This window comes from Lontra canadensis, unplaced genomic scaffold (genome assembly GCF_010015895.1).
Source record: "Lontra canadensis isolate GAN:19392208 unplaced genomic scaffold, GSC_riverotter_1.0 scaffold28, whole genome shotgun sequence".
Classification (NCBI taxonomy): Eukaryota; Metazoa; Chordata; class Mammalia; order Carnivora; family Mustelidae; genus Lontra; species Lontra canadensis.
In genome coordinates, this window is record NW_022631022.1 from 12,156,725 (window position 1) to 12,181,187 (window position 24,463).

At 34.1% G+C, this 24,463-nt stretch overlaps 1 protein-coding gene across 4 annotated transcripts in view; it reads left to right on the plus strand.

The window, feature by feature from the left end:
• RFX7 (regulatory factor X7) overlaps positions 1–24,463 on the plus strand; it is a 136,865-nt gene that overhangs the window by 80,016 nt on the left and 32,386 nt on the right. For 3 of the 4 annotated variants that reach the window (XM_032864885.1, XM_032864886.1, XM_032864887.1), the window contains 2 exons: positions 6,993–7,075; positions 8,503–8,625. In XM_032864885.1, the coding sequence (XP_032720776.1) occupies positions 6,993–7,075; positions 8,503–8,625 (206 nt within the window). Of the gene's footprint in view, positions 1–6,992; positions 7,076–8,502; positions 8,626–13,716; positions 13,843–24,463 lie in introns of those variants that run through there. The other variant, XM_032864889.1, reaches the window with a different exon arrangement.

Here is a 24,463-nt window from a genome sequence, read left to right on the forward strand (position 1 = left end):
TTTATAAATTACTTTTAATCCTCACAAAAATTTTATGAGCATTTTATCATGGTTTTACAGATTACTCCGCTTGAACAGCTTGCTTAATATCACAAAGCTAATGAGTGCAAATCTGGAGTTTGGCTCTAAGCCTTCTAATTCTATATTCTGCACCTCACTGCTGCTATATCTTACTGCTTTAGATTAGATTTGAAGGGTCAGTCTATCAAGCTCAAGTAGCAGCTGTTTCATTTGCTTTTAATATATAAGATAGGTCATATATTCATACTGGTTATCAATAGGAAACTTGCCTGTTAAAGTCAGATTTATAAAAGCTCTGTCAAAGCTGCTGTGCTAATCAGTTATTGGGTAATATTTTTATAGAAAAAATCTGTGACACAAGTTCAAGAAGGACCAGTGAATCAAAAAATCTGTGACACAAGTTCAAGAAGGACCAGTGAATCATTTGCTATATTACTCTCGAGGATAAATCGTTGATTTTTTCTAAATTAAATTACACCTTAGAGAAAGATGTTTTTAAATACTAAAAGTAAAGATGGCATATCTTGTTAACCTGTAAGTAAACAAGAATCCCATAATAGATATGGTATGAAAAAATGAGAAGGGAATTGGTGAACTATAATAAATTATATTGGACAATTAGCTAAACTTGTGGGAAATTTTTAATTAGAACTCTGCTTTATAGAAAAATAAATCCTAGGGGTATTAAACACCTAAATGTGAAAAACAATACTTAAAAAGAAAACAAGGGCTAGTTTTATGATATTAGGATAGGAAAGGATTTCAAAACAAGACACAGAAAACACAGATTTTAAATGAAAAGGTTAATAGATTTGACTTCCTGGAAATTAAAAACTTCTCTGCATCAAAGACTCCAAAAACAAAATGAAAAGATAAGCTACAACTAGGAGAATGTAATAGCAGCATGTATAGCCAATGGAGAATTAGTATACAGACTACATGATAAATACTCTCACTTTCAAATGTGTGGTTCCTTGAACAGTATGGTTCTTTAGATGAGATTTCCTGAATACCAGTATCAGCATCAGTGGGAACGATTAGAAATCTGGATTGGGAGCCTGGATGGCACAGTAATTAAGTGACTGCCTTTGGCTCAGGTCATGATCCCAGGGTCCTGGGATCGAGCCCCGAGTTGGTCTCCTGGTTTGGTGGGAAGCCTGCTTCTCCCTCTGAGACTCTCCCTGTTTGTATTCCCTCTGTCGCTCTCTGTCAAATAAATAAATAAAATCTTAAAAAAAAAAATCAGGATTCTCTGGCCCCCACTTGAGACCCTACTGATTTAGGAATTGTAAAGGTGGGGTTTTGCAGTCTTTAACAGACTCTTCAGGTGACTCTGATGCATGCTAGAATTTGATAGCCTTTGTATCAGAGTAAACTCAAATGATAAATAATACGAAAAAATATTCAGTCTTATCTTCAACCAGAAAATTTAAGACTGTGAAATACTTTTTTATACCCATAAGAGTAGCTAACTTCTAAATCTTAAATTTTAACAACGGTATAGAAAAATTGTAGTTTTGCTCTTGGAAATATAAATTGGCATAATGGTTTCAGGGAATAATTTGGAAATACCCAATAAAGTTGAAGATCTGCATCTTTGATGACCAAGTATTTCTACTTTTAAGTATTACTCTAGAAAAAAACTCTAGCACAAAGATACACCAGTCAAAATTAAGGATTTTCATTGTAGCGCTATTTGAAATAATAAAATTTTATAATTGTCTATCAGTAAAGAATGAATAAACTGGTTTTAATCCATGCAACTATTATGTAATCTGTTAAAGTCAACGAATTTGCAAATATGGCAAAAAGTTAGCATCATTTAAAAGTGAATAGTGGTGCATGTATACCTACTTCCTGTACTTTATCTGAAATTTAAAAAATTAAATGGGATATTAAAATATTAAAAGGATTCCCATCTCGCTCTGTCTCATCTTTCAGGATTCTGTTTCAGAAGATGATTGAGTTTGGGGCACCTAGGCAACTCAGTGGTTGAGTAGCTGGCTCTTGATTTCAGCTTGGGTCATCATCTTAGATCCTAGGATCAAGCCCCAAATCGTGCTCCAGGTGCTCAGCAGGGAGTTTGCCTAAGGATTCTCTCTTTCCCTCCCTCGACTCTTCCTCCCACCTCTGCTTGCACACACTCTCTCAAATAAGTAAATAAATCTTTAAAAAAAAAAAAAAAAGGTGATTGCATTTGCACAAACCAGAATCTTCAATCTAATTGAGAGGGGAAGGTATAACTAGACACTGAAAATCATTTTTGAATAGTAAATGCAAAAAACCCCCAGGAAATGTGAACTAATTGAGTATGAATTTTTGACTAATTGCTGTGGCCCAAAGTAGAGGGACAAATAGGCATATTATAGGATCATGTATCCAAAATTATTAGAGTTGAATTTTTAAGTAGATTTTTTTGTTTTTGTTTTTTTAATTGGTCTTTGGTTTTGTTTTGTTTTGTTTTGTTTTTTAGCCTGGGGGGGGTTTTAACCTGGGAGGAGTGCAGAGGAAGAGGGAGAAGCTTAAGGAGGCTCCATGCCCAGTGCAGAACCCCCCACAGGGCTTGATTTTACAACCCTGAGATCATGACCTGACCTGAAGTCAAGAGTCAGACACTTACCCAACTAAGCCATCCAGGCTGCTAAAGTTAGGGCTTTTTTTGTTTGTTTTTTTTCTAGAACTAAAAGTTAAGTAGAAGAGGACATGAAGGCTCTATATTCTAAAGTGGTGCTTCTCAACCTTTTTTTTTTAGCTCATATTCCATTTTGATAAATATTTTATATTTGTAGTTAATTTCATTTGAAATTTCACAATAAGTTAATAAGTTAAATACTATTCTGGGGTGCCTGGGTACTCAGTCGTTAAGTGTCTGCCTTCAGCTCAGGTCATGGTCTCAGGGTCCTGGGATCAAGTTCCACATCCCGCTCACTGCTCAGCAGAAAGCCTGCTTCTCCCTCTCTCACTCCCCCTGCTTGTGTTCCCTCACTTGCTGTTTCTCTGTCAAATAAATAAATAAAAATCTTTTTAAAAAAATAAAAAATAAATTTAAAAAGAATAAATACTATTCTAAAATTGATTGAATAAAAGATTTTGTAATTACAATGAAGAGTCCTTTCCCCCTCCTCACATTTTTATCTACATATAGAACAGGGACCTTCAGTTCTCTCAGAAGTGCTAGAGAGAAAGGTCTAACTTTCTATATTAATCAGGGTGGGCCAGACTGTGCTGCCATAACAGTGTAAGCCTGAAATACCAGTAGCATAAGCGCAAAAATTTACTTTCTTTCACAGCATATGTACAGCACAGATCACTGGAGGCCCTTGCTCACATAGTCCCTTAGGAACCCACATTGAGACACTGGCATGGTATCGTTTCACCAGTGAAAGACATGGCTTCCAAGGTGCACAAAGGGAGAAAGAGAATGGAACATTGATTCTTAATTCTGTTAACTGAGAAATGAAATATATCATTGGTACTCCATTCATGGTCCTATACTAGCTGCAAAGGAAACTGAGAAATGAAGGTGAGCAAATGGAATATTGATGAGCAATGTCTCTGTTTCATGTTCTCTTTACCACTTTACTTGCACCTTATAGAAGGAATTAGATAGCTCCATGCTACTAGTTCATGATGTGAATGAATATTTTTTATCAGGCAAAACTTCAGAAGGGAAGGGAATTTTTCAGTGGTAGCACTCGAACGCCAAACTTCATGTTGAACCTCCAGAAGAAACTTGATTTTGCTTATCTTGCGCAAGGATCACATGATATCAAACTGAATTCTGAATCTGATTGTTTGCTACAGGCTTTCAGGATGTGAAAGAGCAAAGCACTAACTAGATCACATGCAAAATTAAGCTTGAGGTGGTTTCCTGGAAGGTTTTTAGACATTTCTTAAATCAAACTTTGGTTTAATGATTTCCTTTTGTATATCTTCTTACAAAGATTGAGATGTATGTGAGAAAAGTCCTCATAAGTTTTCAGAAGAGATCTTTGGGGCACCTGGATGGGTCAGTCAGTTAAGTGTGTGATCTTGATTTCTGCTTAAGTCATGATCTCAGGTTTGTGGGTTCAAGCCCCATGTCGGGCTCCAAGCTGGGTGAAGAACCTGCTTGAGATTCTCTCCCTCTCCTTCCTGCCCCTTCTCTCTCCCTCTCTTAAAAAAGAAGAAGAAGAAGAAAAGGTGTTCAACCATAATAGTAGGAAATTACCACCTTAGTTCATTCAACTAACTTGATAATATTTGAGATTTCCCCTAAACTTGAAATTGGTTTCAATAACTTTGCTTTGAGAACTTAACTTCTTATGTGGGTTTTTTGTAACCTAGTTTACTTTGGATTTAATATGATAGACATTGTTGAGATTAGGTGGGTGATGTTAATAATATTGAACAGAAAGTATTTTAGGAACTATATTTAAGATAAATTCAAGTAAGGGAAGGTTGGAGGTAAGGAAACCAGCTAGTGTTGTACTTTTTAGTGATTACGAATCTTTCTAAGTTCCTTAGGGCAAGGACTATTGTGTTGTTCATTTGGTATTTCCAGTCTTTGTAGGTTCATTTTGAATTTGTAATTATTGCAAATCATTTGTAGAACATGGCAATAATAAAATCAGTGAATAAATAAATGAGTATATGAATTCTTCTTTACTGTTAAAAGAAAGCTAAACACCTAGACTTACATAGTGACAAGGAAAACAAAGAGCCTGGAAGTATATGGGGTGAAGAGTTAAGAGAGCTAAATAAAGTGGAGTGTATGATGAGGAACAAAATTAAACATACTCTAAAACTGAACACACTAGGGAACTGGAGAAAAGAAGGTGTTAAGGAACAGTTGGGAAAGAAAATATCTGTTTTGTTTTGTTTTGTTTTGTTTTCTTTGAGTGGAGAGTTATACAGGATATAGCAGATAAATCTAGTAGGTATTGGATTTGGAGCTAATTGGAAGAAGACCCTATAGACAGTGGAATGGAAAAAAAAAGTAGATTTGGGAGTTATTTACATGTAATTGATAGATTAAATCATTTTGTGGATGAATTCTAGGATTAAATTTTCTTATAGATGAATTCTGTTGAGAGTAAGAATAGGCTAAGTTACATTGTTTTAAACTTTTTTAAAATTGGATCTGTGTTTAAGCTGTGTTTTATTATGTGAAGATAAATTCTGTTATCAGGAATGCCAATAATTTGTCCATGTTTTCAGTTGCAGTGGAGTTTCACTTGAATTAGGCTACCAGAATTTCACTGTGATATTTTTATTGTAACAGGGGTTTGTGGCACATTTAAAGCTACTTTGTTGCAAACAGAGCTGGGAAAGAAAGCTATATACAGTCCACAGTATAGCAGAAATTATTTCAAAGGATAGGTTTAGAGACAAAAGGATATAGTTGCAAAAAAGCTACAGAGAGTCTTAAAAATAGGTCCTCCAAATAGCCCCTGCTGCAGCTCTGTGAATAATGACATCTGCATTGTGTGGAAAGGGTTGTTGGTAGTACTGCAGTATTTTTACACCTCAGTTCTATCTCCATGTGTCAGTAGCATCATCAGTCATGTGTTCTAGGTTTTTGAGAATTAGAAAGGGATCACAGAAGTCATCTCACCCATTTTGCATTTGTAAGGAAAATTTGACAGAGCACCAAAGCTTCGTAGTCGTTAAATGGTTAGGCTAAGACTAACTGATGAATGTTCTTTTGACTGCTAGTCTAGAACTTTTCCTGTAATCCTGTGCAGTACTCCTTCTTTAGATGTGATTAAAACTGAGAAATTTTTGTCTAAACATTGATTTTATTTGTATCTAGAGTATAAGAATTAAAAGGAAAGTACCAGGGGTGCCTGGGTGGCTCAATGGGTTAAAGCCTCTGCCTTCGGCTCGGGTCACGATCCCAGGGTCCTGGGATCGAGCCCTCCATCAGGTTTTCTGCCCAGCAGGGAGCCTGCTTCCCTTCCTCTCTCTCTGCCTCCCTCTCTGCCTACTTGTGATCTCTGTCAAATAAATAAATAAATAAATAAATAAAATCTTAAAAAAAAAAAAAAGAAGGAAATTACCATTTTCTCTTAGTAACTTTTTATGTGCAATAAATTTATCAAACAACTTAACTATTACTTTATTGATGAGAAAAAAGCCTAATTTTTTTCTTTGGCAGGTGATTCATTCCATCTGGTTTAAATTTACAGTCAGTATTTTTTAATTAGTATTTTTTATTGAAGTATAGTTGACACACAATGTTGCATTAGTTTCAAGTGTGTGACAGTGATTCAGCAAGTTTCTATACATTATGCTGTGCTGACAAGTGTAGCTACCGTTTGTCGCCGTACAATGCTATTATAATACCATTGACTATATTCTTTATGCTGTACCTTTCATCCTTATGACTTACTCATTCCATTACTAGAAGCCTGTATCTACTGCTCCCCTTCACCCATTTGCCTATCCCCTCCCTTCTAGTAGCCACCAGTTTGTTCTCTGTACTTACAGGTCTGTTCCTACTCTTTTTTGTTTATTTCATTTTTTAGATTCCACATAGGAGTGAGATCACATGGTATTTGTCTTTCTCTGACTTATTTCACTTAGCATAATACCCTCTAAGTCTATCCATGTTGTTGCAAATAGCAAAATCTCATTATTTTTTACAGCTGAGTAATAGTCCATTGTATATCTATACCACATCTTTTTTATCTGTTCATCTATCACTGGACATGTAGGTCGCTTCCATATCTCGGCTATTGTAAATAATGCTGCAGTAATCATAGGGATGCATAGATCTTTTTGATTTTATGGTTTCATTTTCTTTGGGTAAATACTCAATGGAATTACTAGGTCATATGGTATTTCTGTTTTTAGAGAAACCTCCACAGTGTATTCCACAATTGCTGCACCAATTTACATTCCTACCAACAGTACATGGGTGTTAGTAAATTTTGTTGAGGGATAAACAAGGTTTTAAAAATGTTTTCCTTTTCATCTTTTGTAACTAGAAAGAAGTTGAGAATTTTACAGACCTAGAGAAACTCTACCTCTACCTTCAGCTGCCTTCTGGTCTCAGCAATGGAGAGAAAAGGTATATCTCTTCTTGCTTTTGCCTTAATTACAGTGTTAATAGGACATCCCTATGGTGTGTGGGGTGTGTGTCATGGTTATTATTGTTGTGTGCTATTCCTAAAATCATCAGAAAACAGAATGGCAAAATAGTAGATCTTTTAGTCTTTGATCATATTTGGTTAAGTGTTTACTTACAGTTTTTGCTGATTCATTTTTACATCTGGGTAAATGCTATGAAATGTAATTTGGCTTGTTTTTTAAACAGATCAATATATTTATGCAGTGTGAAGGAATGTAAAAATTGGACAGAAAAGCAAAAAATAAATCATGCATATTATAAGCAATGAAGCTACAGGAGTTTTGGTTTTGTTTTTTAGTACTGCTAGGTGAACAGTTGACAGAATACCAAAAAGAAAAAGTTAAATTGCATATATGGAACATGAATTTATTGTAAATATAAGATACTTTAAGTGTGTTTGAGAATATTACTGTATTTTCATTACTAAAAATATTTAATAATTTCATGTAGAAAATAGAGGTGTTGGCTCATGCATGCTATTAAAAGTTTCATTATTCTTCTAAGTTTCTCAAAGTTCATTTCATTCATGTAAGTTATACTTAAAATTCTGTTACTTCGAAATTGTGTATAAAAAGAAACGGCATGAAAATTCTGTTGCTTTTACCCCTTCTCCCTCAAACCAAATTTTATAACCATTTCAATCATTTTTTTGTCCTAGAAACTTGCTCACTATCTTTGGAATTAAATAAGTTATTGTTCTAGTTAGCTGGGATGAATGTCAGAATCAATAGAGGATCTTCCCTTATGTTATCTTGGGTGTACATTTTATGGATTTAGTTTATAAATGACTCTGCCGTATAGTAAAAACTTAGGATGTTTAGTAGAAGTATTGGTCTGGGGAAAGACTGTTGCAGGAAGTTGTAGGAAGGACTGACTATAGGAGGAAGTTTGTCCTCTCAAAACCTGTCTGGTGTGAATTGCATTCTGGAGCTTGGAGGGCTCAAGGGTAGTTACTTGAAAATACTAAGCAAATAGAAAGTATTTTTTCTATAGCTTACTTTAAAACTTTGATGATTTGGCAAATTTAGGCAAATGAACAGGTAAGTAAGTGAACAGATATCTACTTCGAGGTCATTTTCACCAAAACGAATTTACTGCTCCATCACCTGTGCCTCTGTAGAGACCATCGGGAGGGATGGAGCAGGGCAATAACTTTAGTCCGTCACTAGCTGTAGAAAACGGCTCACAACCACAGGTGGGCAATTTGCATATAGATAACTGGGCATCTACTGTATGGTGTGAGTTTGGTTTGGTCATTTATAGTGTGTTTACACATAATTCTTTAATGGAACTTATAGGCCTGGCTCAAAAATTATCAATCAGTTGCTGTCTGGTTCAACTAAAACATGTTTTTGTTTTATAATCAGTGATCAGAATGCCGTATCATCTAGTCGGGCACAGCAAATGCATGCCTTTTCCTGGATTCGAAATACGCTAGAAGAACATCCTGAGACTTCATTGCCCAAACAAGAAGTCTATGATGAGTACAAGTAAGTATCATGTGCATACATTAGGCATGCTGATGTGTTAAACCATTTAAGTACTATATTTGGCCATAATAATTTGTTTTATCATTAGTGAATATCACAGTGGTATGTGGGATTTTGACTTAGAGATTTCTAAGGTTCTTTCCATCTCTAAGCTTCTCTGGTAGCATATATCATCAAGAACAGATTACTGAATAAAAGGATTTCTCTTTGGATGATAGAAGGGATGTTTGAGGGTAGAATGATGACGATACAGGATTGATGAATGAAAGGGATCCTATAGAGTTCTTAAGGATGAAAGGAAGGGTGTGTCTGGAGTTAGAAGAATAGTGGAAGGCAATAAATAAGTCAATGTATAAGGGAAAACTAAAACATGTTTTTTATTTAGACTTCCTACAGGCCTTTTTCGTATGTCCAAAACTTTTCTAATGCTTCTCTATACCAACCAAAAAAAAAAAAGCTAAGTTTCTAGAATATTGTGAAATACTTATTCATGAATGAGGGAGTTCAGTGGCTTGTACATATTAGACTTTCAAATAATGTCATTTGTACAGATAATTTATTTAAATACAGGAAACAAAAATAAAGAGACAAATGGGCCTTCTGGATAAAGACAATGTAATAGTTGCTAGGTATAGTTTTGTTTAACATTTTTGACAGAATTTATTCTGGCAGAGTAAATAAAACCAACATTTTAAAAGTATTTAAGTGTCAAACCAGCAAGGGTTCATGTGTTGTATTTATATAGTTTGAAAGAAAAGTGTCAGATAAATGCTATTGTTAACCAGTGTAAGATCATGCTAAGATCATACACTTGTAAGATCATACACTTACTGAGATTTTGGTATCTAGAAAGAAAACCTCTACCTTCATTCAAAATTGATTCCCTCACCTTAAGGAACATAATGGAGCTAGAGAAAGTCGAGAGACAAATGTCTGAAATGATCAAGGGAACAACGTTAAACTGAAGAGCTTTAGATTTTTTTTCTTTAAGAAAATTAAAGCTAAGAGTACGTGTGACCCAAGTCTATAATAAGGTTCATTCTCTTAATTTATAACAATCTGTTGAATACCTGCTCGTGCCAGACCCTGTATAAGTTCTGAAGATATAATGAATAAGAGACAGCTCCTCTCATTCATGAAAAATATGTTTGTATTTATAGTATTAATTTTTCACTAAACCTAACTAAAACAGATAACGCTATAAAACTACAAAGAAGCAAATATTAATTAAAAGGGTGTTAATATCAGTAAACATGTGATATGTTGAAGAAACTCTGGACTGACTATCAACAGAATAGATTCTGTCATTAAAGTTGTGACCTAGACAGTTGTTTTAACAATTCTTTTTGTCAGATGCATTATCTATAAAGTGAGGCAATTGAAGAAGTATGAGGTTTCTTATAGCTTTAAAATTCTAAAAGTTGTCTGAAGTAGGAAATGTTGAGGAACCAGTTATCCAGAGATGTCTTGCTAGTTTCTCAAAAGGCAAAATTGGATAAAATAATATATGACATTTTCATAATTAATTAATCAGAGAACTTGAAATATTCATATATTTTTTTGAAATGACATCTTTCCACAGTAGAACCCTTTTTTGCATTGTCATTAGAGACCGTACCCTACCTTTGTGGAACTGTGATTCTGGCCCATTAAAGCAGTCCTTATGTTCCTAAAGGTTTTCTGCCTTTGACAAAGAATTGTTCTGTTTTACTATTAAATCATTTTCTGAGGTTCCCATAAACCCTCATAATTCTTTTCATTATGAAAAGTTACAGGTTTTTCCTAAACAAAAAAGAAATAAAGCATTTCATCATTGTGTGGAAGCAGTAGGAACTTCAATTTTGAGTAATTAAGTTGCAGTGGTAGTGGAGAGCAGCAGAGATAAAAGGAAGGGACCTTGACTAGAGTTGAAAGGGGAAGTAGTAGTTAAGGGAAATTTTTTATAATAATGTGACTAGGAAAGAAATACCTGTTTTGTTTATATTATCTTGGGTGTACATTTTAGTTCAAAACCCATTTCACTAAGAATATACTTTATTTTCAGTTGTATTCCCTACAGGTTTCCATGTACTAGACACTAATTTAATATTAAGAGCAATTAGAATGGACTCTGATCCCTGACATTGATAATAAAATTTCAGTGTTTTGAGACTTAAGTCTTTTAGTGTATTCTTGTCCCCGTTGTATAGATGAAAACACTGAAACCCAGGGAAGTTAGGTGACTCTCCCAGTGTCACAAAACTAGTTAGGGGCCAATATATGGCTAGAACTCAGGTTCCGTGAGTGTTTCATAATGGGTGAGAAGGCAGACTTGTTAAATTTGAGTGATAGCATACTGCGTTGGTAGAAAAGGTTGGTCAAGTATTTAGAAATAAAGTTGGCTATGACTTCTCCTTGGGCTGAATAAATAAGCTGCTCAAAATACGAATTAGTATACATACACTTAGTATACATACTATAAATAATACAACTGGGATAAGAGACATAGCACAGTAAGATGTATTAACATGACATGGGCTGAGAAGAAAGTATATTTGTGGGGCCACATCCTCATAGCCCGTGGGAGCTCCAGATTCAAATCATTCTTTCATTTGATTATCCATTGCCTAAACCATAATTTGCCATGTGGGTTTAAAAAACTTGAGAGATGAAAAATGTAGGAGGACTGTAAACAGGCAAGAAGTAGATCAACATATCAGGAAATAACTAGTTAAAAGTTTTTAAAATTATTTTAAGTTGTATTGTCCAAAGAAAGCAAAATGTAGTATAACTACATTTTTTTTTAAGTACAAGAGTTTTAAATCACAGAAGAGACTTCAGTTAGACAAAAAATAACATTTTTCTCTGAAAATATTTTTAGAGAAATTTTGTCCTTTCCTAATGGCCTCTTAGACTAATTAATCATCTTCCTATTTGGAGTACCTTAATGAGGTTTCCTGCAAAAAAACTTAATATAGAATGACCAGTCTTAAATTGATTCTATTTTAAATACTCACTGAAAAAAATGTTATTAAATATACCTTTATTTTAAACGATTCTATTATATATAGACCCTTGTATAATTTATTGCAATGATGTTCAGATGTATTTTTTTGTGTGAAATTAATCCCTTTTACAGTCATTAAAATCAAAATCCCTTTGAGAGAAAAAACGAAGGTATAATCTAAGATAGCACTGACTGACTTCTTTTAACTCTATTTTCATGCTAAATTAAGTACTAATAGGAACAGAAAGCTTTAAGGGGCTTTCAGCATGCAAAAACAGCTTAATTTACAAATGATCCTGAACTTTTATATTTGTTGAAACTTGAATTCTGATAATCTCATGTTTATGAAAATGATCATTAATGTATTTATATTATTTTTGAATTACAAAAGTAGTATGTGTTCATCATTACAGTTTTGGGAAAGAGTTATACATGTATTTAAAAAAAAAAAAGCTGGTACCAGTAAATCTTACTATCTAAAAATAACCACTTTGGTTTTTTTTCTTTTTATTTTTTTCTAATGCCTTCTTCTTGTGTATATGTTCTTTTTATTGTTTAACTAAATTTGGCCCCACTGGTTACACAATATTTGAAGGGGGAACTGTGGCAAATAACACTGCAGTGAACATTCTTGATGATATAATTCAGTGTATGTTATCAAAATTGAGATTGCTGGTTTATGGACCTTTATATATTAAAGATATTAACTATTAAAATGTAAATGTCTTTTCAAGATTACTGTTTATTGTTTTAGTTAATCTCTTTATAAGTAGTCTGATTTAGCCACTTTCTTTACAGCTTGTAGCATTGCTGTTATGCTTAGAACTTCCCTATGCCACTAGCAGCTGAATATCCATGTATTTTTCCTAGATTTTTTAAAAGATATCTCTTATTTCACTTTTCATGTATAATCCATTAGTCCATCAGGTATTTATTTTGGTGAATGCCACTAGATAAGGCAACTAATTTCATTTTTTTCCTGAATATTATTAACTAATTATTCCAGCCTCATTTATTGAATGATTTTTTTTCTCTTTAATATACTAATCTATAATATAACTTGGAACTTACTAAAGCCCTTTTTGGCCTCGGTTTTTTTCTTTGATATTTTCTGTTCTTATTCCAGTACCATATCACTTTTAATATTTTAACTATTAACTATTTAAAAAACTGGTAGGACCAGACTCCTCTTACTATCCTATCCCTCTTTTTAAAAATTTTCCTTGGTTTTATTTTCAGACCAGTTAATGTTTTTCATATCAAGTTTGGGATCACTTTTCTAACTTTAAAAAAGGAAACCTCAAAGGAATTTTGATTCAAAATATATTAAATATGAAATCTTATATTAGAAAAATTAATTTCAGAGCTAGAAGTATGTTTCTTAATTTACATCTTTCTCATGCCCTTCATTGAAGTTCCCATTTTTTCCCTTCAATTAAGTCCACTTGTTTTTCTGATTAAGTTTTATTCCTTGGTAATTTTTACATTATTATTTATATTAAAAATATTTTTTCTGTTGCTTTACTGTTGATTTGTTTAGATTTATAGGATATCTGTAGACTTCTATTTATGTTGTACATTTTATATTTACTGAATTTTTCAGTTGTTACTTTTGACTTGAGTCAAGTTTATTCTGTATGTCTTCTTCATTCTCTTTATTTTATTACATGTAATGGGTTTTCCTTCTGATTTTAAATAATAACAATGATAGGCATCATTTTCTCTTACAGTTCGTTGATGTTAAGGATGTATCATTTATAGTTTATCATGACTTTATTTGCTATTTTGTAAGAAATGGATATTGAAATTTATCAGATGCGTTTGGGCATTTATTGAGATTATTATGAAGTGCATTTTTCTTTGACCTATTGATGTGAAATATAAAGATATTACCTAACATATAAACCCTTCTTTTAGTTCTAGAATGAATGTTCTCTTCATATCAAGATGTGTAACCTTTTAGTGTGCTGTTGATCTCTGTTTTCAAGTATATTATTTAGGATCTTTGCATCTATATTTATGAGTGAATATTTTGGTCTGTAATTTTCTTTTTTTGTGCTATCTTTGTCAGGTTTTGATATCAGGGTTAGGCCAGCTTCGTAAATGAATTGGAACTCTTTCCCTAAATTTCTGTGCTCTGGAACAGTTTATATAGCATGGGACTTATTTGTTCTTGAAAGTTTTAAAGAACTCAACTATAAAACCATCTAGGCCTGGAGCCTTTGTTGGAGGTAATTCTTTGACAATTTTTTGTGGGTTTTTTCTGGTTAGGTTTTTACTTCATTAGTCAAATTTAGTAATTTGTTTTTCTTTGAATTCAGTCACATTTTCAAATGTATCAGCGTAGCATTACATATATTATTCTCTACTAAATTGAGTTATCTTCTATATCTCATATCTATTTTTGTGTTTCTAGTTTTTAAACATTTGCGTTTTCCCTTTTTTTTTTTTCCAAATTATACTTAGTTGTAGTTTATTTCTATTGTTTTTTTGTTTTGTTTTGTTTGTTTTTTGTTTTGTTTTGTTTTTTTCCAGAAAAAAAAAATGAAGTTGAGATATATCAGGGTGTTTTGGTTTTGGTTTTGGGTGGATTTTTTGTCCCTTTTCTTACTTATTAGGTGCCTTTCTTTTCCTTCTCCTGATTGCCTTGGGATTTTTTTCTTACCCTTTAAATGGAATTCTTTGTTTTCATTCTTTTCATATTTAAGATATGAACATTTATATCTCTGAGTTCACCTCTGATTATGGTTTTGGCTGTACTCCTTAGGTATGGATATGATTTGTTAAATTACCATTATGTTCTAATAGTGTGATTTTTATAGCTCTAATTTCTTCTTTGACCCAAAATAGAAGTTTGGTGGGTTTTTTGTTTTTTTTTTTTTAACTTTTCATGTGCTTAAGAGAGTTCTTTCATTTTCTTTTGTTTTGCACTTGATTAATTTGTGGCTTCATTATATTGTGATCAAATAGTGAAAGTCATTCAATTTCTGAATTTTATATTTGTTGAGGTCTACTTTCAGCATAACGAATTATCAGTTTCTATAAGTACTTCTGGACATTCTTTTTATATCACTGTGTATTCAAGTATATTGATATGTGCTAAATCCACTTTTTTGTATTTTTCAAATCCTACAAATTCTGTGAAATCCTTTTTTTTTTTTTTTAGTCTGTTTAATCATTGAAGATGAGTAGTATGTTAATCTCTTACAAAAGTGACATTTCTCACAGTTCCTCAATATTTTTAATGGGTTTTGTTTTATAGATTTCTGGGCTGTTTGGTAGAAGAAAAGGTTCATGATTTTTATCTTTGTTATAGTTTTGGCCTTTTGTCAACAAAAAATGATCCTGTGTCATATTAAGTGTATTTTGTGTTAAATTCTCCTTTGATATGAATATTTTTGACCCATTCTGGGTATCTGTCATTCATATATATATATATATATCTCCATCTTTTTTTTTTTAAGCCATTTGTGTGTTTTATGTAAGCTGTTTTATATTACATTTCTAAAGTTGTAAATCTAAGGTTGTTTCTGGTCTTGAAATCTGATCAATAGAAGAAGCTGATAGAATGAACCAATCTAGAAAGTCTGTATCGTTAGAAACACTTAGCAACAGGGATAGTAGTAGCTGCTGCTGCTCTTTCCTGTTGCCTCAGAAAGAACATAAGCATTAATCTTAAACGGATTTCTTACTAAATAATATATGGCCTGTTTTAGCACTCCTGAAAATCTGTTTGCTTTCATTCTGGGTAGAAGCACAAACTCTCAGATTTGTAAACTTCACAACTTTGGCTGCAGTGTTTTCTGTTACACAAATGTTCTAAATCCCTTTTAAAAAACTCTCTAATATTTTAAGGAATATGATTGTGTTAATTTTTTTGTATAGCCATTTTGTGTATAAACATTAATTTTACATGTATGATACTTTGGTGCTTACCAGCTAAGTTTGTGGTTTCTGTTCTGTTAACTAATGTAAATGAAACTTTTAGGACAACCTTGAAGACAGAAGCAGATCCTACAAATACTTGTTTTAAGAGTGTTAAGATGGGGTACCTGGGTGGCTCAGTTGGTTAAGCATCTGCCTTGGGCTGAGCTCATGTCCTGGAATCGAGCCCTGCATCAGGCTCCTTGCTCAGCAGAGACCCTGCTTATCCTTCTGCCTGCCTCTCCCTCTGCTTGTGCTCTCTCACTCTGACAAATAAATAAAATCTTTTTTTAAAAAATGGTGTTAAGATAGTGAATACTTTGTAAGTTAAATGATACATAAGTGTATCATTATCTATCTTAAATCTATGTTAAATCGAAGCATGTATGCATAATTTGTAAATTTATTAAGTGCATAATATATTGTTTAATGTTAGAGCATCTGTATAAAATAAGTGGAAACAAATACCATCCATCCCTCCCTTTACGGGTGACTCAAATAAATGAAATAACTAGGCAGATTTGAACCCAGGTTTTGTTACTTCAAGGCTGGCTCTTTTTGCACTAATCCATATGACCTTTAGAAACTTTTTCCAGATGCTCTTTTTAAAATTAAAATTTTTGGAGCAGCATTTGCCATGCCTCAATTATATTTTAAAGATTTTTAACTGGCTAGAAATAAGCTAAAGCATAAAAGAGATAAATTTTTTCAACATTACTTTTTGTTCATATTTGACAGTTAAATATGGATATTAAATGTGTCTTAAGATAAAAATTGGTTTAAGATTTCTACCGTTGAAATTTATTCTAACAGTGTCTGAGTTGTTATCCTAAGTACTTTGTCTAATGTTTAAATTATTACTTTTCAGGTAAGATTTTTTTTTCCACATTTGCTTGGTATGGTCTATTTCTTAGAAGTTTTTATCCCAGTTTCTCTTTTCTCTGTGTTTCTGTGACTTGACTTTCAAGGGGATAGTTAAATCAATTGCTTTTCCTCACATTCTCTGTTTCTGACCAATTGTACTTTCACAGATTCCTCAGTTACTGTCTTTAACTTCTTAACTCTTTAGTGAAAAAAAGTATAAACAATAGAGGAGTGGCAGAATATAGCCACAAAAGTGATATTATATTGGAAGGAACTGGTTCTCTTATATGACACAGTTGTAGAAAGGTTGACTGACTTTTCCAAATCACAGTCAATGCACTAAATACATTGTAATCATAACTGGAAATACAAAACAAGTCTCCTAATTTAAAATCAGAGTCTTTTCCAGTACCCCCACCCACATATGACTATAAGCCCAGTCATTATATATTTTTGAATCTTTAGTTATCAGTTTGTCACTACTCTTACTACCTTAACTTTTTTTTATCTGCCCCAGCATGATTAATGGCAGTTGGGAGATATTTAGTACTTTTCTTTAAACTAAGGCAATTAGGACTTAAGCATTACCACTCCCGAGGACAAAGAGATCATTGAAGAAATTAGTAGAGCTTTAGTGCAATCAACAAATTAAAATAAATGATTTTAAAGTAAATTTATTTGCATTAATTTATGTGTACATGTATACATGAATATGTATATGCATTAATCATGTATACATAGTCCCTACTCTCAAATAGGAGAAACAGATCACTAAATAAAAAGATCACAGAGTTTCCAAATCAACCTGAGAGAGTAAGGGCCAGCATCACACAAGAGGTGTTGTATAAAATCGTAAAAACTAAGTTTACCAAGCAGACTAGGGATTCAGAAAGGCATTCTAAGTGGAAGGTGTATTATTAAATGCATGATAGCTTATAGTCAGAGTTCAAGAGACAATATTAGAGACCAGGCCAAGAAAATTAGACTTATTTCCATGTGTAGGTCTTGGAGAGTTATTGAAAATTTAAACAATAGAATAGTATCTCAGAAAATAAGAAATGATAAGGACAGGGAGAAAACTGGTATTTAGGGGTTAGGCAGAAGAACATGAGCTCTCCAAAAATGGGTAAGAATTTAAAACACAAATAAGAAAGCCTGTTATAATCAGATAAGAGAGATTTTAAGGAGTTTACTCCAGTCTCCAGTGTCTCAGAGAGCTAAAGTAAAAGGAAGACAAGAAAAAGATCCATGTTATATGTGAGTTAATAGGCTGCTGGGATCTGTTGCCAGAGCAGTCTACATACTGTACTGAGGAATGAAGCCTGATTGCAATGCTCTAAAAGGTTTATAGGTGTGAGTACAGATAGGTTTTCTAAGGGATGGAGAATGAAGAAGTAGAAGTGGGGGGAGGGGGGAGTAAACAATTTTTTTCTTCTTTTTTAGTCTTACCCAGTAAGGATTAAATTCATTTGTATATAACAGAACATTCAATGAACAGTAGTTTCCTTCTTTCTTTCTTTTTTTCTTTTTTTTTTTTTTTTAAGATTTTATTTCTTTATTTGACACCGAGAAAGAGAGTGAATACAAGCAGGGGGAATAGGAGAGGAAGAAGCAGGCTTCCCACTGATTAGGGAGCTGAGGCTCCATCCCAGAACCCTGGGATCTTGACCTGAGCTGAAGGCAGATGCTTAATGACTGAGCCATCCAGGAGGCCCTGAACAGTAGTTTTAAGAGGAAAGAATTCAGTTTTCCTTTTAGCAGCTCTGTGATACTAGCAGGGAACCCAGGCTCCTTTTGAATCCCTACTCTACCACCTATAAGCCTTAGCCTGGTTTTATTTGTTGCCATCTAAAATGAGCTACTGTGGAGATGATAATATAAAATAAGCTACTGTGAAGGTGCTAATCTAAAAAAATAAAGTAAAATGAGCTACTGTGGCTGACAGGAAAAATAAATGACTTAAAATTCAGGTGCATTAAGGAAAGAAGGGAGAAAAAGATTGAAAATCATTGATTTTTGATACTTATTTAAAATTAATCATTCTGTCATATTCTGCTGTTTTTCAGTTTAAATTGCCATTTAAATATAATGTTTGTTTCCTCTTCCCAAATAGGCAAGTTACTTTTTAAACCTCACACTAAGCCTTGCTTATAATAAAACCACAATGTTTTCTGTTACTTTTTTAAATTTGTGGTAAAATGCATAAAACTTGCCATCTTAACCATTTTTAAGTGTGTAGTTAGTTCAGTAGTGTTAGGTGCATTCGTATTGTTGTGTTACCACACCCCCACTCATCGACAGAACTCTTTTCTTTGCATAGAACTGAAACTCTACCTGTTCTTATTTCCCTCTACCCTAGGAAACCACCATGCTATCTATCTCATGAATTTGACTACTTTAGGAATCACTTATCTAAGGGGAATCATGCAGTATTTGCCCTTCTATGTCTTGCTTATTTATCTCGGCACAATGTTCTCAAGGTTCATTCATTATAACATGTGCCAGAATATTACATTGTGTGTATATGCCACATTCTGTTTACCCATTCTTCCATTCATGGGTACTTGAGTTGCTTCCTTTTGGCTATTGTGAATAATGCTGCTATGCACGTGGAAGTGCAAATATATTTTCACGATATTCTTTCAGTTATTTGGGGTTTATGCCCAGAAATGTAACTGATGGATCATGTAGTAATTCTGTTTTTAATTTTTTGAGGAGTTACCATACTGTTTTTCATAATGGCTACAAAACTACACCATTTTATATCCTTACCAGCAGTGCACAAGATTCTTCACATCCTTGTCAACACTCGTTATTTTCTAGGTTTTTTATAGTGACCCTTTGATGGGTGTGAGGTTGTATTGAGTATGTTTTGTGCTTGTTGGCCATTTGTACGTACTTGGAGAGATTTATTCAAGCCCATTGCCCATTTTTTTTTTTATTAGGTTGTTTTTAATGTCATTGAGTTCTTTAATGTAGAAGTTCTTTTTATGTCCTGGATATTAACACCTTGTATAAGATACTCAAATTAATTAATTTGTTATTCTATAATCATATACAAATTTATGCTCATTATAACAAACTGCAAGTCTAAAAGTATAGCATCAAATAAAAATCATTCTTTACTCTTCTTCATCCCACATCCTCCTGAGATTATAACATTCCCAATAGCTTTATTTTTCTGTATTTACTCAGAGAGTGTGTATGCATGTGCTTGTGAGTGGGGAGAAGAGCAGAGGGAAAGAAATCCTCAAGAAAACTCCCTCCAAGCACAGAGTCCCTGTGGGTCTTGATCCCATACCTGACCTGAGCTGAAAGGAAAAGTCAGATGTGATGGAGCCATTTAGGTGCCCCATCTTTCTGTATTTCGGTATGTAGACGTAATGTCAGTTATTCCTAAATTTTATTTTTTTAACTCAAATTAAACTACCATATATATAGGTCTTACTTTTATCACTACAGCAATATGTCCTAGGTAGCTTTTTTTGTCCATATATAGAGAGAGTTATTGCATTCTTTTTCTTTTCTTTCTTTCTTTTCTTTTTTTTTTTTAAAGATTTTATTTATTCATTTGACAGAGATCACAAGCAGGCAGAGAGGCAGGCAGAGAGAGAGAGGGGGAAGCAGGCTCCCTGCTGAGCAGAGAGCCCGATGCGGGACTCCATCCCAGGACCCTGAGATCATGACCCGAGCCGAAGGCAGAAGCTTAACCCACTGAGCCACCCAGGCGCCCCTCTTTTTTTTTTTTTTTTTAACTGCTGCACGGTATTTCATAAATATTCCATGGTGTGTGTTTTTCAGGCTCTTTATTTACAAACATTTTCTATGATTGAAATAATACTGTACTCCGCAACCTTGAAGTATATATTGTTGTACTTGTATAGAAGTAACACTGAAGTATGGACTACTTAGAAGGGAAATTGTTGGATCAAAAGCTATAGTTGATTATCTTTTTTTGAGAGAGAGAGAGCGTGTTTGTGCTCACAGTGGTTGGGGGAGGGGTGCAGAGGAAGAAAGAGAATCTTAAGCCAGCTCCACCCCCAGCTTGGAGCCCATCTCCAGGCTCAGTGTGATGACCTGAGATCATGACCTGAGCTGAAATTAAGAGTCAGATGCTCACCTGACTGAGCCACCCATACGCCCCTATAGTTTTATCCATTTTAATTTAATTTTTGAGTAATTACTATATTCATGTGATTATAAGTCAAAATGTATAAAGATATATAAGGAAGAAATTGCATTTCACCTTTGCCTTTCAGCCACCCATTTTCTGTCCCCATAGGCAACAATTCTAGTTAGTTTCTTTTGTATCATTCCAGCAATATTTTATAATAGTATACAAGTAAGTACTATTAGATACTTTAGTTTCCCATTTTTTTACAAAAACTGTGGCATACTATTTACCTGGTCTTGTGCTTTGCACTTACCCAACAACAGATCCTGATATCTTTCCATAACAGAGCATGAATTATACCTAAATAATTATAATTACATAATCATAATTATTAATCATGAATGGCTGCATCTTATTCTGTCCTATGAATTATGCGTGTAGACCACAGTTGATGAACATCTAGGTTGTTTCTAGCCTTTTGGTAATACTAACAATGCTGTTATGAATAAACATGGTATATCAGTGAGAAATTTGAATATGTGAAATTACTAAGGATTTGTGCATTTTTAATTTGGATAAAAGTTACTTGGTACATAGAGATGTGAATTTTTTTTATCTTTCCTGTATTATCTCTGTGTCTTCTGTGGGGTTTTTTTGTTGTTGTTATTGTAAGTTTGGGTTCTTTTTTTTTAATTTTCGTGTTGGAGATTTTCTTCAGTGTGTCTGGTGGGTTCTTTGTTATCTGTTCATATTTTTAAATGGCAGGTTAAGTTCCATATATAGCCTTATCTGCCATTGGGCTTGACTTTTAGGTGAGCAAGCTTTATATTGAGAGATTTCTAGATGTCTGTATGTTCTCCAGGGATCATTCAGTTCTTCAGAAAGATCCCTCTAGAGTTCTGTTTGGGAAGCACACACTGGCTGCTGGTAGCAGTTCTGGACCCCCTTGGGAAGGGGAAAATGGACTCTTTTTTTTTGGTAGATTTTTTTTTTTTTTATAATTTTATTTTTTATAAACATATATATATATTTTTTTTCCCCCCAGGGGTACAGGTCTGTGAATCTCCACGTTTACAAACTTCACAGCATTTTTTGGTAGATTTTAAACATATCTTCACACTCAATGTATTCCCTCTTCCCCTCCCCACTACCACCCAAACTGGCTTTAGATTTCCACTTCACCTTTGCTGTCTCTGACTTCTATCCACTCCTTTAAAATTTCTCCAAAGTATTGTTATCCTGCCTGAGGAATTTATTTCTGGCTGCTGTTACTCTGTACCTTGAGGAATTGGGGAGGGGGTGGTATTTTCTCCTTAAACTAACTTTCCTTTCTTTTTGTCTTTTTTTTTTTTTTTTTTTGATCTCTCCATCATATTTAGACAGAATCCTTCTTTATTTTGGCATTTGGAAGTGCAACACAGCATGTGATTGTGTAACTATCTCAAGTTTTCTTGTCTTTCAGACTTGTCTTCCAGACTGATTTTAACTCCCCATAGTAACCTAGCACCTTGTAGACAACTTAAACAGTTTAAATGAATATCCTGACAGCCTAAGGCAGAGTAACTTCTAGATCTGTGAGACAATTCTTTTAACAGACTTGGGCCCTGTTTATTCTGTAGCTCACGGCATTCTGTCTTCACTAAACTTTTATAGGCTGAGATCATTAAGTTCTTTAATAATTCAAGCCCATGAATTTGATGAGATAATGTAGTAAAAGCATTATAAATGTATGTGGAAGAACCTTAAATTAACTTTATTAGTTGCATGTTTGTATGCATTTCTCTCACAACTGATGGGAAGAAATTATTATCAAGAAACAACATCCCAGCATATCTTTGGAAACATATTCCTAATTTACTTTACCTCCTGCACTCCTCCCTCACCCCCACAGCACCCCCCTTCTTGACCATAAGCAGCAATGCTATTGAATTTCTGAATACTTGGTTAAAAAATGTGTTAGGATGGGGTGCCTGAGCAGCTCATCAGTTAAGTATCTGACTCTTGGTCTCAGCTCAGGTCATGATCTGAGAGTCGAGAGATTGAGCCCTGCATGGGCTCCACACTCAGCATGGAGTCTGCTCAAGACTCTAATGCACCAGTACTCTGTCAGAGTTCATAGTTACCCTGCAAAGGAGAGAGTATTCTATAGATAAAATTGTCACTTTAATGTAGTTGATCTCAACTTCAACTAAGAATTGGAATTACCTGGGGAGCTTTCAGAACAAGTCTATTTCCTACCCCCTCCCTCCAGATACTCTGATTTAATTTTTGTGAGGTGCAGCTGGACATTAGGAGTTTTAAAAGCTCACCAAGTGTTTTACCACGAAACCAAGGTTGACACCTGTTTCTTGAGAGTATTGGTTGACAACCGAAGGGGGTCTTGCCCCCCAGGGGATATTTAGCAGTGCCTGGAGACATTTTTGGTTGTCGCAATTGGCAGTTTATTGCATGCATCTATTACAGGATGCAGACCAAGTGTGCTACTTACCTTCCCACAAAGCATGGGCAGTTCCCCACAATGAAGAACTATCCAGCTCCAGATGTCAGTAGTGTTGCTGTTAAGAAACCTGCTTCATACAGTGCTGTAGCAGTTACCATTTTATTGGCTGAATCTGTGAATTTGTTCAAGCTCGATATTCTGTATTCTCTAGTGACTCTAGCCTGGCATCTCAGAGACTGTGTGTGTGTGTGTGTGTGTGTGTGTGTGTGTGTGTATAAGATATATATATATAGATGATAGCAGTATCTCTGATTTTTTTTAAAGATTTTATTTATTTATTTGACAGAGATCACAAGTAGGCAGAGAAGCAGGCAGAAAGAGAGAGGAGGAAGCAGGCTCCCCGCTGAGCAGAGTATCACTGATATTTTAAGTCTCTTTAAAACCTTGAATGTCAGGGCGCCTGGGTGGCTCAGTGGGTTAAAGCCTCTGCCTTCGGCTCAGGTCATGATCTCGGGGTCCTGGGATCAAGCCCCGCATTGGGCTCTCTGCTCAGCAGGGAGCCTGCTTCCCCCTCTCTCTCTACCTGCCTCTCTGCCTACTTGTGATCTCTGTCTGTCAAGTAAATAAATAAAAAAATCTTTAAAAACACACAAAAAAAACAAAAACAAAAGAAAAACAAAAAAAAACCTTGAATGTCCTTAGTTTTTCCTTGCTATTTATTAGTTGTGAATGATAGACTAGCATTAAAGAAGCACTTAATGTGCTAATACACTAGGTGCTCTTAAAAAGCCAGTTAACTAAATTAACCATGTAATTGTAACATAATGATAATAATCAAGAATCTTCATATTTATTTCATTGCATGTTTTGAGTGGCCTCTTTTTATCAAATAGCTGTTTTGATGGTTGGAAATGAACTGTTTTGAAAAAATACGCATAATTATTCAAAATTTAATTGATATATTAAAGTATCCATGAATTTTTATTTATTGCTGCCTAACTTCAGAAAATTTGGTGAGAAGGGGCACTTGGGTGGCTCAGTCGTTTAAGCTGCTAACTCTTGATTTTGGCTCAGGTCATGATCTCAGAGTCCCTGTGCTTAGTGGGGAATCTGCTTGAGGATTCTCTCTCTCCCTCTCCCGTTGCCCCTCCCCCTGCTTGTGTGTTTTCTCTTCCCTCTCCTTTCTAAAATAAATAAAATAAAAAATGAAAAGAAAATTTGGTGAGAAGGAATGCTAATTTAGGTAAATTGAATTATAACAGCTTAAGAAAAATGCCCTCTATTGTTTTTGTCTGTCTAATTAAGCTCTGTAATGATAGGTGTGGATAAAAGGAAGAAAGATGCTGACAAGGTCAGATTCCTTTAACTGGATAGCTCTAACTTGGGCTATTCCTGACGTGGAATTTTTCTTCTCTGCCCCCACTATATCCTATGTGCCTAATAAGTTTTTGCAGTTAAGATAAAAGTAGTCTAAGAAATGACATAGGCACAGTTTCAGCATTTTTATTTT